Source organism: Stegodyphus dumicola, chromosome 3 (assembly GCF_044657685.1).
Source record: "Stegodyphus dumicola isolate Sdum_Otavi_A_Nest chromosome 3, ASM4465768v1".
NCBI classification, from domain to species: Eukaryota; Metazoa; Arthropoda; class Arachnida; order Araneae; family Eresidae; genus Stegodyphus; species Stegodyphus dumicola.
This window is the reverse complement of record NC_140770.1, coordinates 160,959,030-160,976,524: the sequence shown is the minus strand read 5'-3', so window position 1 is coordinate 160,976,524 and position 17,495 is coordinate 160,959,030. Positions and strand designations below refer to the sequence as shown.

General features: G+C 30.9%; 1 protein-coding gene across 1 annotated transcript; it reads left to right on the top strand.

Moving 5' to 3' along the window:
• The first annotated feature begins 1,952 nt into the window (after positions 1 to 1,952).
• Positions 1,953 to 11,246, top strand: LOC118201978 (phospholipase A and acyltransferase 1-like). Its single transcript, XM_035374129.2, has 2 exons — positions 1,953 to 2,573; positions 6,474 to 11,246. Exons 1-2 carry the CDS (start codon positions 2,067 to 2,069, stop codon positions 6,636 to 6,638), a joined length of 672 nt encoding a protein of 223 aa, XP_035230020.1. The 5' UTR covers positions 1,953 to 2,066; the 3' UTR covers positions 6,639 to 11,246.
• Positions 11,247 to 17,495: the final 6,249 nt, after the last annotated feature.

The following is a 17,495-nucleotide window of genomic DNA, read 5'->3' as shown; positions in this document are numbered from 1 at the left end:
CAGTTGAATAATTTGGTTGATAAAACTTCCTTTAGACTAAAAAGATGAAAATAGAAAATGTTAAAAGAAGTTTTTATAAAATAAGCTGTTATTTAAAGCTCACAAAATCTTTAATGAACTAAAAAGAAAAAATTAATTTATCATGTAATTCAATGGGAACAGCAGACAAACAATTATCTTTACTAAATTCATCGACAGTGTTATATCACGAACAAAAGCGTGAGCACCTAAATAGCAAAATCTAATAATCGATTTTCAGAAATATAAACCATTAGGTTGATAAAACTCTAAATTTACCAAGGAAGGCCCACGCTTTTATTATTCGAGATATAAAATTGCAGATAAATTTTGTAAAGATAATTATTAATCTCTTATTCTCACTGAAATTTATAATAAATAACCTTTCTATTTGTAGTTCATTATTTTTTTTAATAAAAGCTTCTTTTATAAAAACGTTTTTTATTATCTTACTCTTATTTTTGCAGTTGCAACCGGGATTTATGTTAAAGATAATATGCACAGGATTCCGAACAGAAAACATGCAAGCAAAATCTTTAACTGGCAAACAATGAAATCAAAACCTATTTCATGAACATTAATAGTAATTAATGCAATAAATCCTTTAATTAAAATTTTAAATTTAAACTAATGGCAAGAGAAGAAAAAGTTGATAATTAAACATAATAATTAATAACTAATTGTTTCAAAATATATAGTAAAGAGAATGCTTGTTAAATTAATAACTAATAATAGTATTAATTAATTATAATTAATATTAATGATAATTAATAAGTAAACATAATACAGCATATGAAAAGAAGTAAGTCATTTTAAATTTAAAATCATTTCTTTTAACACAATCATAATATGTAGTTTTTGAATTAATAATGTAGGTTTATTTTTATACTAGTAAAAGATTAAATTTAGCATTAGATTTATGGGGGGGATCCAGTTTTAAGAAATGCAACAAGCAAATGCATAAATACTCTGAGACCCATTAATCCCCAAAGTTTCGTAAAAAGTGTAGAAAACCAACCTAGAGTATAGCTTAACAAAGGATGTTAAAATTTTTCGATTCTCCAGTTATAACAGCTTTACCCATACACTTTTAAAAGTGTTCATAATTGTTAGGATTTTATGGGATTCTGTTTTACAAGTATATCTTAACTACACAAGTTAATAGGGTAAAGATTACCCAAACTCTGATAGCCCTGAATTATTAAACAACAAATATAATCTTTCTCCTGCTACCTTTTAATTACTTTACATTTTATATGAACAATTAGTCTTTCTTCTGCTACCTTTTAATTACTGACTGACTGACTGATAACTTATAGCCAGAATACCACTGAGATCAGTAGTTTATCTGGCTCAATCAAATTTATGCCGGATGGGCACAATAACATAGAACTATCTTCACATAATGTCCGCAGTAAGGAGGAGAAAGACGGATAAAGAATAGGAAGACCAGCAACGCAAGAGCTCACAAGCAAGTAACCGGCCCGGTAAAGGCGTGACTAAGTGGGAGTCATAAAATGAGTGTAGAATGTGAATAAAACTAGAGAATTTAAGAAATACACAGTACAATAAATGAGTAAAATACAAAATTAAGAATGCTAATAAACACATTGGGTACATCATGTTATATTACATGGATTTCAATTAATTGTATTTTCAAAATATATGTATAGTGGTAGTAACTTATACTAAAAAGAATTTCTTTCAAGAATATGGTGGTCTACCGAGCATTCTTATTTATAAAAGTGGCTCCAATTCAAAAAAAGGGACACAAAATGATTACGGTTATCTTGCGATTTTCCAATTAGTATTCTCAGTTATTAAACAGTCCCTTCTGGATTTCTGTATCAAATGCGCATGCGCACTTTCCGCTACCTTGAAATGAACAACGCATGCGTAATGCGAGCGGTCTAATCCCCGGTGGTGGTCTGTCTGCATCATATGTGCTGTTGCTACCTGACTGTAAGCGTCATAAAATTGTCACCTGTTATTGATCTTGAATTATTGAATTGCATTCGTTTTTGAAGTACAGAAATTACTTGAATGAGATGCATGAAACATTGGCCCAGATGAACACGATTCTACCAATGAACAAATCGACTATGTACCATTCTCCATGCAGTAGCTCACCTGAAAAATTATTCCTGAGGTCAGACTGCTTTGGACTGGGTTCATTTATATCATCGTATGATTTGCAGCCGGATGTTGGAGATCTAATCCAGATTGATCGTGTTTTGTATACCGACTGGGCTTTGTACGTCGGAAATGGAAATGTGGTGCATATATCTGGAGTGGATTTAGACAATAATGAAATACCTTCCGATACAGCTGTTGTCCGACTGTCCAGCTTAGTTGACGTTGCTGGACTAAGCGGTGTGAGAGTTAATAACAAAAGCGTTGGTGCTAAAGAAAGAGGACTCGAAGCACTTCCGGTTGAAGATGTTATACACAATTCATACAGCTATTTAGATAAAGAAGTCGATTTTAATATGTTGACGAGGAACAGTGAACATTATGTTACGGAGTGGAAGTACGGTCATGGCTGGAGTGATCAGGTATGTTTCTCTTCGTGTCCAAGTAGCACGTAAACGTTTGTTTCCAAATAAAGGTATTATTGCATAAACAAAGGTTATTTAAACAAACCCTTATAGTTCAGTAGTTTTCAAAGACCAACTTTCTTAAAGGTTGAAAATTTCGAGAGCAAAAAGATTATAATTTCTATTGTATTTTAAAATTAAGATGTAGGAAAGGTAGTAGATGTATTTATTTTAATGAACTTTATGGTAATTACATTTGACAGTTTAAAAGTTTAAAATATTTTATATTAACCTGCTGAGTTAAAAATATTTAATTTTGTGTTAAGATTTCAAAATATGAGGCGTGTTTAATGAAGCTCCCTTCATTCCATTGCTCTTTATTTTTCATTCCTAAATTTAAGCTCAAATGTAATATTATATGTGTATAAATTATTGATTTGTAGAACTCTCAGAATTTAGATTAAAGAATGTAACTTAATTACGGTAGAATAGTTTTGTTAATTTGAATTATTTTGTGCTATTGAATTATTTAAATTTACATGGAAAAAATGGGATAATTTTATATAAATGGCCCAAAATTTGTAATCCTGTGATATAATAGGCAGATGACTGAAAAACTTTTCTTATTTTTTATTGCTCGAATTTATTTTAATTGGATACTTTTAATTAATAGTGCAGCGAAAGGGAAATTTCCACTATTAGATACTTTTGTGTTTCTTAAACGTTTTTTATGTTATCTCTTTATGAATTGAATTTAATGTAGATGTTGGTGTATGTGTAAAATAAAAAGTGTCTTTCAAAAATAAAATAACTTTCAAAAATAAAAAGTGTCATAAATTAAAAGTTAAATTTTCATATTGACCTTTAGCAAATGGAAATTAAAAAATGCCTGAAAAAAAGGTCATCCAAATGCCTTTGTCGTATGAAAGTACTGAATCTTTTGTTGAGTTTTACTTTGGTAATCTGAGTTTTTTGCTATTGAAAGACATCTAGATTTGTTAAAAATAATTTGTGAATTTCATGTGTTAGAATGAACTTGCAGTCTCTCTGTCATTGTGTTGTATGTTTGATGAATAATAGAAATAAAGCAGTTCCAATGTTTCAGTTTCTGCAATGTAGACCATTTTGTTACTTAGAATATTTTTATTTTGTAAATATAGTTGCATAGCTGTAAGATTAGCCCTAGCAATATCCCAAAACCCTTCAGCTATCCATCTTAATGTTTTAATTTTTAAAAATTTACAGTTTTTAGAAAAATATAAAAGCACACTTATAGTTTGGATACAGTATTGTACAGCCCAGTGTAATAATTTAGTCAGTAGGTATTATAAGTTCATACATTTAAGTGGTACATTTTAAATATAAATTTTGACAGCTGAAAAAATTCTTAGTAGTCAATATATGACACAAATATGAAATGGAAGATTAAAGCTTCTGAATTGATGGGGATTTATTCAATGTATTTATGTTGCCAAACGTTTTTAAAAGTGTTAGTGTTCTTTTTTTGTTAGAATTTTAAGGGGATTCTATCTTTACACAAGTATATTTTGTTTCGGATTTATTTGGTAAATGTATTTTATTAAAAAATTGCATTTTAAATCAAGTTTCAACGTATGCTGGTTTATTGCTATATATTGCTGGTGTGAATAAAAGCTAATAAACACACTTTGTTTAAGGAATTTGTTTTGCATGTAAAATAACTGTAAAGAATAAAACAGATTTTCATTAATGAAAGCAATTTTAATATGATACTGGTATCTGCAAAATATTGTGTAAGCTCGTGCAATTTCATATTTTTTATCCTAAGATTTCAGCATGAATTGAGACAAATGAAAGTACATGTAATTAAATGTTCATGCAAATTCAAAGCCCTTACATACATATCTATATGACTTCTGATTATTTTCATCAGAATGGGCAAAGAAGCACATGCACTCAACAGCAGGCAGCTTTTTAATGAATGTTTTTAAATATGCTCTCTAAAATGATTTTACTCTTTGTTGTCACAAGATCCATAAAAAATAATAATGCTTAAATGAGATTCATAGGTCAGTATTTTCCCTGTATTCTTTATTGAAAATCAAATCAAAACAAATAGACGAAATAGTTCCCAGACATTGCATCATAGAGCCTGTGTGTGGTCCTTTCCAGGAGCTTTGCTGCTGCTGGAAAAAAGACTGTTAAAATCTGAAAGCCCTTACATACATATCTATACAACTTTTTATTATTTTCTTCAGAGTGGGCAAAGAAGCACATGCATACAACTGCAGGCAGCTTTTTAATGAATGTTTTTAAATATGCTCTGTAAAACTATTTTACTCTTTGTTGTCACAAGATCCATAAAAAATAATGCTTAAATGAGATTCATAGGTCAGTATTTTCCCTGTATTCCTTTTTGAGAATCAAATCAAAACAAATAGACAAAATAGTTCTCAGGCATTGCATCATAGAGCCTGTGTGTGGTCTTTCCCAGGAGCTCTGCTGCTGCTGAAAGAAGACTTTGTTAAAATCTGAAACCCTTCAGATATTTTAGTCTCCTAAAAGGGTCATTTTAAAGTTTAATATGGTAGAAATTATCATGTAAACATAGAAATTTATCTATATTTCTACTATTAAATAATTCTATATTTATACTAATTTATACTATAAATATATTTATAGTCTATATTTCTATATAATTTCAATCGATAGATATAGAAATTATCGATAGTACAAGTAGAAATTATCTATAGGGATACCCAAGTGGATTAGTGAAACATTTTATAGGTTATTAGATGAATATGTATTTACACTTATATGGAAATTTTATATGTCTTCTGTATATTTAAAAATTAAAAAGAATATGTAATTCTATAAAAATTTAATATTTTGCATCAGATATATCGGGAATTAAATGCATTTTTACTGAAATCAGTTGGACTAAAAAAGTAAAAAAAAAAAAAAAAAAAAGTGCTCAAGAACTGTGTCTGTTGCTTTTGTTAATTAATAACACGGATTAAGTAAGTATAAAAGAGTAATATCTTATATTTTTCTGAATTGCAACAGACTTGAAAAGTGAATCAACTCAAAATCACATCTCAAGACTAATAGCCCTTTTTAGCTAAATAAATTAAAACTGCACTTTAATTAGTGTGATTTAATTGAAAATCTCATCCATAAGGAATAACAATTATTTTTAATACTAATGAGAAAATATATGGTTGGATCCTAACAGAGCCCACACCCTTGGCGTAAATGATTTTGGTGATGGCACGAATCTATGTGTACATGCAGAAAGTCAAGGGAGTGTGCAGTGCTAAGTTTGTGCAATTCTCTGATGTTTTTTTAAGTGAAAATAGGATGATATGTACATGGATACCGAGTTTGTGTAATTCTTGTTATTTTCAAGTTGGCGATTTCGAGAAACGCGTGAAGCAGTGCACACTTTCCCAGTTTGTCGCCAAGGGTGTGGGCTCTCCTAGGATTTTACCAAAATATATATTTCAATTGAAATAGGTGTAATGATTAAATTGGACAAAATGAGTTAATTGCATGAATCATTTTTTGTTGTTGCTCTCAGTTATAATACAGAATATGTTTTAAGATATTTGGTTTGATTTATTGAACTTTGGAAGAAATTTTATGTATGGTAAAGTTTTGACAATACCTTGTACATTGTGGTTCCTGAAAATAAATTAATATACTGTGGTAAATTTTAAAGTTTTAAAAATATAATTTCATGCATTACCCACTTCTCATTCACTCTTCTTAAACACTATTGTAAGATATGGGGTAGACTTAGGGGGCTGCACTGTGAAAATTGATTCTAAAAGGAGTTTTTAAATCAGAAAGGTTGCAAACTACTGCATTATTGTCACATCTGATTATGAAAATTTTAATTTAAATATATTTATGTTAATCCTTGTCAATTCCTTTTAGGCTGCAGTCACAATGAGTGTCATGAAAACTCTCACAGAAGACTTTACTGTTGGTCATAATGTCCTAGTTTCCGGTTTACACGCTGTCTTGAATTCTCCTGGTTCACCAGCTGGTCGATCAACACCAAGCTTTTCATCAAGCCCCGAGAGTGAACCAAAGCATTGAAAATATGTGTTTAAAATTTGTAACTATTTTGCTCAGCCAATGTTCATCCACTAATTCATTTCCATTTTGATGGTGCCATTTGAACTGCATTTAAACATCAATGTGATAATGTTTTGTGGTCTGATAAAATTTTGTGGGGTAAAGGGGGGGTCTTGGCTATCTGAATTCTTTCCAGCTGGAAATGATTTCTTTGTGAAATTAAGAGTTACATTTTAATTGTTAAAATAAATATATGTTCATAGAAGTTTTTAAACATGGTGAAAGTAATAATAATAATTCTGTGTAGAATAGAAGTAGATCAAAATAAAATACAGTAGCCTCATTTAATAATGAATATGAAAGAAAAATAAGCAAATAACCATTTTTAAATATTAATTTATGTAGAAAACATTTTAAAAGCCTTTTGAGTTTCATTTAGGTATTAAAAGTAAACTATCTTAATTGAAGAGTAAAGAATTTTTAGTTTATTCGTTTTTAATGTTCAAGAATATAGCGTGCCTAAAATATCCAATTGCCAAATACTATATTAGCATGCATTTAATCATCAGAAAGGATTATGGAAATGATTATGGAAATTTCCATTATTATGGAAATGAAATATATCACATTTTTTAAAACTTTTAATTGGAAATTGCAATTCATTGGTTTCTTTATAACATTAGAAGTAAGTGTAAAATGAACTTAGTGTGATACAGTAATTTATCAACCTATATCTGTAGGGTAAGATTTTTCAGACCTTAATAAGCCTAAAAGTGTATGCTTAAAAACTTGAAGCATTGATCACATTTAAGAATTAGTCAACACATGTGATTAACCATGAGCTTATTTGTGCATGACTGTTACATCTTTTAAAATAGAATCCTTTTATTTGGTACTGCATGTTCCTATTTTATGATACACTTTTATTTAATTCAAAATGAATAAAAAATGGACCATGGAATTCAAACAATTTAGCTCTCAATAGTAATATGAAAATACTGTATTAATATTGTGCATAACTTTGTATTTTTACTAAACTTAATTTTTACTTTATTTTTTTTTTTTTTAGTTTATTAATTTTGTATTTCAGGATTATCACAATCTTATCTTTATTAACCATGGCATGTTTCTGTCTCGCAAGTGCAGGATTGTTGATTTGTTGTTATTAGCCCTGCAGAACTTTTGAAATGTGATTCAAAATTCTGAATACCAGATTTAACATCAAAATTACGTTTGCATGTAATTTCTGCATCTTACTGTTAAAAGGTGGAATTTTGATGTACCTTGATGTTGACAATTGGATTTAAAGTTGCAGTAAATGTGCTGTGTTTAATTCTTTTTAACATAATATAGATTAATTTTTTTCATTATTTTGAAAATTTTCTGATAGTTCCAATAAGTAGTGTGCAGCTTATATCTGTATACTCATAGTTGAAAAAATTTGTGAATATTTTAGTTTTGTTGGTAGTAATATTTTTTTAATCAAATTTTTTTTATTGCTGATGTTTAAATGTAAGTGCATTAAAAAATGTATTGATACTGTAAAATGTCACAGTACAACAGAAATACAAATTTGGTGAAATATGGATGTATAATTTGCCACAGAATTATCTTTCTGTTGTATAATTACTTTTATTATTTTTTTTAAATTGCCAAGTGATAAAATTTAATAAATGCACCGGTGTTCTCATCTGAAAAGACAGATTGTTTATACCTGCCAAGGCAAAAAATGCTTTCGAGGAGAACTTTCTAAGAGAAACAGTGTGGTATTCATGTTAACATCTAAAGCAAAGGTCAAGTCCGTAAAAAGTATTTTAGTGAATGCATAAAGTATAACTAGTCAAATAAATTTTTAAATGAAGTTGGCATATTATTATCTTAAAGTGTATATATTTATATATGAGAGCTTTGAGAGGAGAGGGAGGAAAGGGAAGACTATACTACTGTAAATTGTGCTTTTGCATACAGTTTTATAGCTGTGCTGTTGGTTGTGCATATTTTCCTCATTTTGTCATAAACAATTGAAAAAGCTAGCTAGTATCTGTCTTGAAAATTGATGTACCATTTCCAAATTTTTTGAATATATTTGATGTAGCTTTTCAAGAACAAGCATTTAATGTGTCAGTTTATATGTATGGTATGTTTGCCAACAAGAGTTAAAAGAAATATTTAAATTCATCATGAGTGCAAGCTTCTTTATGCATCTGCATGACTTCGAGATTCCAAATCATTTAAATGAATGGACAGGATTCAAGCCTGTGTGGGGAAATGGATTTCAAATCCATTGCCTTAATCATTTGGCCACAAATAATCTCTTCTATAAATTATTATTAATTAAAGCTTTATGTAACTATTTGCATTATATGAAAATCATGTAGCAGTAACCAATTTTAAAGTGAAGCAGTTTAAGAGAGATTTATAGTAAGTACAGTTTCAAATTATTTTGATTATTCAACCTGATTTAATTTCTGGAAAAATAAAGTGTAAAATTGAGTGTAAGAGGTCTATTGTAATGTTTGGAAAAAAATAGTATATGTGTGAAGAAAGTTATAATTAAAAACTGAAAATAATTTAATTTATAAAATTAAATATGCCGCTCAGATCGTATAGTCGTTAGAGGAGCCTGCGACACCGAAGTGTACGAGTTCGAGTCCTGGAGTAAAATTGTCTGTCCCTTCATAGGAGATAATATTGGTGGCCTATTTAGGTGCCTCCACAATAAAATTGCCACCACTTCTGGCCTTAATAGTGGCCAAGATCGTTATAGGCAAGCACAACCATTGGCGGAGGGAAAAATATAATCAATTATTCTTGATTAAATGAAATGATCCTGTTATCGCAGGCATTAACCTTTTTTCATTGCATCATACAGTAATTAAGAAGCTCCAATTAAGCATTTCTGTCCTTCTAGCCTACTTTAGAATAAATTGTAACTGCAATTATTAATAAAGAACCTAATTAGCTATGAAATAATCTAGAATATTCCCCCTGTACTTACTCAGGTTTTTGATAAAAATTTTAATGTGTTTACAGAAAATTTTGTAAAACACTAATCAATTCATAGAGTAATCAGCTCAAGTGTGTTTCACTAATTGAAATGCGCAATAAAAACAACTAAAAAGAATGTATAAAGTCTAGAAATATATCGCATCTTAAGCAAAAAAGTAATTACGAGTAAAAACCTAAAGAGCCAAAAAAATTTTCCGTATATTTTTTCTTGAATTACAATACACCTTTCATACTCAATTTTATTGTTTTATTTGACTTTCACACACTGTGTTACATTTTATTTTTCCAGAAATTATTCAGGGTTGAATAATCAAAATAATTTGATAATTGGGGGAATGTAATTTTTTAATTCTTGCACATGTGGATGATACGAAAAGACAAACAGATGAGAACAGGTGAGTTATTTACAATAATTCCTTCTAATATACAGTGCATATTTTAGTTTATGTTATCATAGCAAAGCTGTCTCTAATTATACTCCTGCTGTGTGATTTGATTCAGTCTGCATAGCTTATTTGTGCTACATGTAAATAATATCACTTCAAGGAGTTGAAAGAGAAGTATTAGCTTTTTCTAGTAGCTTAGAAGAAATATTTGTTTATCTTTCATTACCTGTTTTCTTTATGCTTAATATCTTGTAATTTTATACATCTAAATATAGTAAACATGTGAATATGTTGATGATTATATCATAAAAAATATGTGCCATAGCACTGTAATGTGAATCCTTCTTCGGTGGCATTCCCTGATGTGTGAAACTGTAAATATGTAGTTTCTGTTACTTTAAAAAATTTATTCTGAAAATAGTTAATTAAAAATTATAAAATGTGTAGTGGAAGTATTGTTGAGCTATAACTAACTGTGAATAAATATATGTAATATGTGTGATATTTTAACATAATGTGTAAAAAATTATATATTTTAACAACTTTCAAATAGTACTTCAAATATTGTAATAAGTCTACCGAGGGGAAAAAATTAATTATTCAGATATTATTTTCATTAAGCATTGTAAATATTTGTCATATCATTCAGTGTGTGGAATTTACCTGTGAATGGCTTAGCTTAATTTATATTTTAAATTTGTTGCTGTACAAAATATTAAAAGTTGTATTCATTATATTTAAGCATTATGTGGGCAGTGGAAAACAAAAGACCATAAACTTGAAATCATTTTATTTTTCTTGGCAGAAACTATTCATTGTATTTTATTGTAAATATCTTTTTTTTTTTTTTTTTTTTTTTTTTGTACAGTCATTGATAAAAGATGTGAACTATTTGATGTTTCATTTGGTTTGATTTTGTAGTTGGATTGAATTCTTTTGTTATGCGTAATTTATCCAAGAGGATACCTAACCTTAGTTAAGTCATTTTAAAATACTGAGGTAGTGTAGAGTAGTTATTTGAAATTATGATTTTTTTTTTTTTTCCATGGCTTATATGTTGGATGTTAAGGGGGACTTGATCTTTAAATACTGCCATGAAGTAATTGCTGTGATGTAAATCAGTGTTATGAAGTGTTTTTGATGTATTTAATTCATTTTGACTGTGAATAGAATGTTTGCAAATACAGTATTTTGTAAGTATTGTCTTCTAAAATAATTAAAAATGTTAAAATCATCAAGTGTATTTTGTTACTTTTGCAAAAATTCTAAGTCATAAATTCCCTGAAAATAATTTATGATGAATGTTTCCTTTCAGTTGGAAAACTGTAAGGTACTTATAACATAACGATTGTGAACTCGTAAAAGTAATACAGTTTCATTTTTGGCCTCAGTATATGTATTCTACAATTTCGTCAACATTTATTGTCAGGAGATTTACCAATTTAAAACCTATAATGATTGCCTGTTTCCCATATGTATCTTTTTCTTTAAATTCCATTCAGTTAATTGATTAATTAATTATGGCCACTCCTTCAAAGCTGTCTACCCAAGGTGAAAAAATACATCTGTGTTTTTTAACAAAACAGACTCATAAGGTGAAAATTACAAGCCTACCTTTTCTGCTATTCTGTAAACTGAAATAGGGGTTATCTCCAAATACTTCATGGCTATTAAACAAAATATGTGTAAATCTCTAATAAACAGACTGGATCGCAGTTAAAGTAATAAACAGAGGAGCATTCTTCCACACAACATTTATTCACGAACACCAAAGACAAACTGATACATATACATAATTGACATCACAGTTTCTTTTTACAAACAAACACTACCGCCATCTATTGGCGATCTATGGATACACAATCCTAAACTTAACACTCCCCCTCATGCATCCATAACGGATGCATAAATTTTATTGAACTCCAAGATTATAAAGTCTTTAAATTGGTCTTCTAACAACACCCTTATCTAACTGAATCTCGCAAGATCTAATTCTATCATCTCTTCCGTGAAATAATTCCTTAATCCTACCTATCTTCTCGTACAAGTACAACATCATTAATTTTAAACACGGGAGAATTCTTTGGAGTTTTTGAAAACATGACTGATCTTTTGCAACGGCGCCAACGGGTTCTCTGCGGATGAAAACCCCTTAATTCTAACAAATATTCTTTATAAAACCTTTTCCAAAAATGCTCTAATATTAATTGCCTATGCTTCCATCTTTTAATCAACTGAGATCTTGTAGATTCTAGTTTAGATTCAGGTGAAGGTAAAACAGTCAATCTAGATCCAGTTATAAAATGAAATGGTGAAAGAGGATCTGGTTCATTGTATACATACGTTATAGGTCTAGAATTAATAACAGCTTCAACTTCAACTAAAACAGTATACAGTTCTTCATAATATAAAGAAGCTTTACCTAAGATACGTTTTAAACAAGTTTTTACAGATCTTGCCAAACGTTCCCAGAATCCGCCCCACCAAGGAAGCACCTTCTACAATAAATTTCCACTCAAACCCATTTTTACCAAGGAAATTTAGAACCTTTTCATCTTTACATAATTTATACAAATATTTTAATTCACGATCAGCAGTTTTAAAGGTTTTAGCATTATCAGAATATATAACTCTACAAATACGCCTACGTGCAAAAAATCTACGTAAGGCTTGAATGAAACACTGCACTTAAATTTGATAACAATTCTAAATGGACTCCTCGAGTCACTGCACAGGTAAACAATGAAATATACACTTTTGTACCATCCTTTAAATACAAAGGGCCAGCGAAATCTATGCCACTTACCTCAAATGGTTGAGCTTTCTCCACTCGGTCAGCTGGAGGAGGAGCCGATATCTCGTGTCCAGCTTTAGAATTATGTTTTTTACAAAATCTACAATCATGTAACACAGATTTTACAAAACGTCTAGCTTTTAAAATCCAAAATTTCCCTCTTACTTGCACTAAAGTTTCATTTACACCACTATGAAGTACCTTTTCATGACAATTCAAAATAATTAAACGAGAAAAATAATTATTTGGTAATATTATAGGCTGAATTTCATCGACATCTAATGATGATTTCACTAATCTACTTCCAACTCTTAAACAACCCTTTTCATCCATTACTGGATTTAACCCAAACAATTTGGAATTACGAGACAATGGTTTTTTACATTTAACATCATTCAGCTCTTCAAAAAAATACCTCGTGATAAGATAAAACAATAACACATAGCCTTACATATTTCATTTTTGGTCACAGGAATCACTCTATTCTGTGACTTTAAATTATTAATGAATCTAAATACATATGACGTGACTCTTAAAGGTTTACCTAAGTCACTATAGTTTTCTATTTTTAACACAGGTTGTAAAGGTTGAACACTGCTAGTAACTTGAGTCACAACTCTTTCTTCAACACTATCTACTATGTTACAATGCTTGTTCACTTTAGGCCAATTTATTTCATCTTGATGAAACCATGGAGGTCCATGCCACCACACTTGATCTACTACAAGATCACTTAATTTAACACCGCGTGTAATTTTATCGGCCGGATTATCTGAGCCAGGACGATGATGCCACATGCTCGGAGATGTTTTGTCTTGAATTTCAGACACTCGATTTTGTACGAATGTTTTCCATTGCCGTGGTGAGTTTTTTATCCAATGAAGCACAATAAGAGAATCTGTCCATAAATGAATCTTAGCTTGAGGAAAATTCACACGGACTGTAGTTACAAGTCTTGCACCTAACACTGCTGCCATAAGCTCGAGTCTTGGTAAAGATAATTTTTTCAGGGGAGCCACTCTGCTCTTGGCTATCACTAAACTTGTTCCACAATATTTTAAGCTACGGAATTTCACGTACACTGCTGCTCCGTAAGCACTTTGAGATGAATCACAAAAACAATGTACTTCCAGTGTTTCAAACTTTTCATCAACATCACGAAAATACCACCGATGTATCTGGATATGAGGTAGATCACATAGTTGCCTATACCATTTGTTCCACTTGTCCTGCAATTCTGGTGGTATAATTTCATCCCAATCAACACCTTTCAGCCATAAATCCTGAAACAGAACTTTTGCTTGAATAACATATGGAGCACGAAACCTAATAGGATCGAAGATTTTTGAAGCAGCTTTTAAAACACAACGTTTTGTTTGGTCATTTGACTGGATGAAATCAATAACGTCTTGTGCATTAAAATAGAACATATCCTTAATTGTATCCCATTGAAGTCCAAGAATCTTTGAGGCGGAATCACAGTCAGGCAATTTGAAGCTAATGAAGTTGTCACTTGATTTATACTGGTTTTTTACAGTATCCGAATTAGAATTCCATTTGGTCAAAGTCATTGATGCCTTTTTCATTATATCATTGGCTTCATGATATATCTGTATAGCTTCCTCCTCCGTATCTGATCCACAAATAAAATCGTCAACATACATGAAGTTTTCTAACATTTCTACAGTTTGGGATGGATGTCTTCAAATTTCTTTATATGATGCTTAATGCAAACGCTCAGCAAAAATGGACTTGATTTTGCTCCAAAAATTACACGACACATCCGATAAACTTGAATTCTCGGATTGGTCAAACTTGAATTATCATCAATCCACAAAATTCGCATTGAATCCCGATCTTCAGGTGCAACAGAAATTTGCAAAAACACTTTCTCAATATCTGACGTAAATGCAATTCGATGAAGTCGAAAATTTATTAAAACTTTCAAAAGTTCAGGAAGAAGATTTGGTCCTTGTAATAAATTATCATTTTAGAGACTCATGATTTTTTTCCTTTGAAGAAGCATCATAAACAATGCGAAGTTTCGTAGAATTATGATCTTCATGGATGACAACACAGTGAGGTATGTAGTAAGTTCGTCTCCCAGATGGAGTACCAAGATCGACCTTTTCTATGATTTCTTCCTTAAGCTGATAGTCAATCACTTCTTTATATTGCGCATAAAAGTTCAAGTTTGATTTAAATTGTTCGATCAGCTTTGAAAATCGTCTTTCAGCATTCTTAAAATTGTCTCTTAAAGTCACATTCTGATCTTTCCATGGAAGTCTAACTTCGTATCTATCACCCTTTTGTGTAATCGAGTTGTTAAATATTTCCAAGGCCATTTCATTTTGTTCTTCGTCAAAAATATTTTTAATTCCTATAGATTCAATATCCCAAAACGATTGGACGCTTTTTAGAAGTTTCTCTTCTACACTTACGTTCAAACACGCATCATGGATTTGAAAGTCTGATGAAGAAAATTTGCCTTGTATACACCACCCAAACAAGGTTTTCATCGCTACAGCATTTCTGTTTATACTTTTTATTCCTTCGCTTGCTATTTTCCACATAATGTCCGCGCCGATTAAAACGGAAATATGATTCATTCCATCGGCGCCGCCGCAGTCTGTCAAAGTGACGCCGAATGCTTGGAGTTTGGATTTCATTTCTACATCTGGTATCCGTATATAGGTATTTCTTATGACTTCAATGACTTCGAGATTTATGGATTTTTCAGGGTCATTAATATTTCGGAGCGTAAGTTCAACTTTCTTTCGACGCCAATGTTTCCCGTTCTTTTCACCCAAGGTATGCAGATTTAAAACAGTTTCTCCTTCCACTGGTAACTGTAATTTTCTTGATAAATCTTCTCGAATTGCAGAGATTTGGCTACCGCCGTCAAGAAGACATCTCACAATACAATTCTTATTTCTGTCCTCAGCCACAGCATACACCGTTTGAAGCATAATATTAGATCCAGTTTTGGCAGAAGAATTTTGAACAATTTCCGCCGATGTTTCGGTTTCCTTATTTTTTACACTGGAGACAGCTGATGTGGGATTTACACACACACTTTCATGATGTTTACCCCGGCACTTTTTGAAGCAAAACTGTTTGTTCTTACAGTTGATAGCTAAATGTTTACATCCAAAACACAGAAAACATTTTCCTGTACTTTTCAAAATGTTGCGTTTCTCTTCAGAGTTCACCTCAGTACATTTATATTTCGTATGGTCTTCTTTATCACAAAATATACATTTGTATCCAATTGTTGATAAAGCTGAAGCAGTCGGAACTTTCGGTTTATAATTCGGATAAACTTTCGTGCGTTGTTCATTTTGACGAAAGTATGGTTTCTGATTCGTTTTCGCAGAGTTCATTAAACTTGCAGCTTCTCGACAGTTAACTTCCTTTTTTAAGAATTCTATAAGTTCCTTTATATCAAATCCTGCTTCCATATTTCGACTGCGATTAAATTCCAAATTTAATTCCTCTGGAAATTTCTGAAAAATGATAGGACAGAGAATATTTCCATAACTTCCAGAAGTAACGTTTAACGATTCTAAACTTCGAATGTTGACTTCGCATTCATCGTACAGCTTACGCAGTGCTTTAACATTTGAAATGTTTCCCACTGGTTCAAGGGATAATAATTTATTCATATGCGAGGTGCTAACAACATCTTGTCTTCCAAAACGTTCTTTCAATATTTCTACTGCGGAATCATAATTCTAGTCACTTAAAGCGAAACCGGAAATGGCAGCTAAAGCATTACCTCCAAGTAAGGATTTTAGGTACGCAAATGTTTCAGTTTTCCTCAATCCACTAGGATTATGATGTATTTTCGAATTGGTTCCAAAAGTCTAACCATTTACACGGATCTCCGTAATAAGTTCCGATTTGCAGACGTGGCAACTTCACTGTTTTCGCTTCAACTGGAAGTGCAACATTAGCCGTTTCGTTCTAATGAACTGTTCTAGAAGATTCCGAATTCTTCTTCAAAAATCGTTGCATTCTTCCTCTCCATATAACAGTTTTATCCTGGTATTCTTGACTTAAGGTAACTTCATTTTCAATCTCCTCCGAAGTTACTTTCGTTTCTATTTCTGAATCTAAACTTTTCAGTTCATTGATTTTCTCAATTAACTGTTCATATAAATCCTCGATTATCTCAATTTTCTCATTTAGCGGAATATTATTTCCTAAATTCGTTTCGACTTTGGTTATCAGTTTCGTAGTTAATTGTCTAACAACCGATCGTTTCTTTTTCAAATGTTCAAGAACGCCCTCCATTTTCGAAATATTCAGTCTGTCGATTTTCTGGTTCGTAATAATCCCGGTTTGCAGGCACCATAAACAAAATATGTGTAAATCTCTAATAAACAGACTGGACCGCAGTTAAAGTAATAAACAGAGGAGCGTTCTTCCACACAACATTTATTCACGAACACCAAAGACGAACTGATACATATACATAATTGACATCACAGTTTCTTTTTACAAACAAACTTTTACAAACACTACCGCCATCTATTGGCGATCTATGGATACACAATCCTAAACTTAACAGCTATAATTAATCACATTTTAGTGGGTGCCAATCCATGCAATCTAAAGTAAATCACAGTTACATTTATAATTAAATACTTACGGTTATGCTATTATTATAAAGAAGATGCAAATACA

Coding starts and splice junctions, on each gene's coding strand:
- LOC118201978 (XM_035374129.2), top strand. CDS start 2,067: ATGCATGAAACATTGGCCCAGATGAACACGATTCTACCAATGAACAAA. Junction 2,574..6,473: donor GTCATGGCTGGAGTGATCAG/GTATGTTTCTCT, acceptor AATTCCTTTTAG/GCTGCAGTCACAATGAGTGT.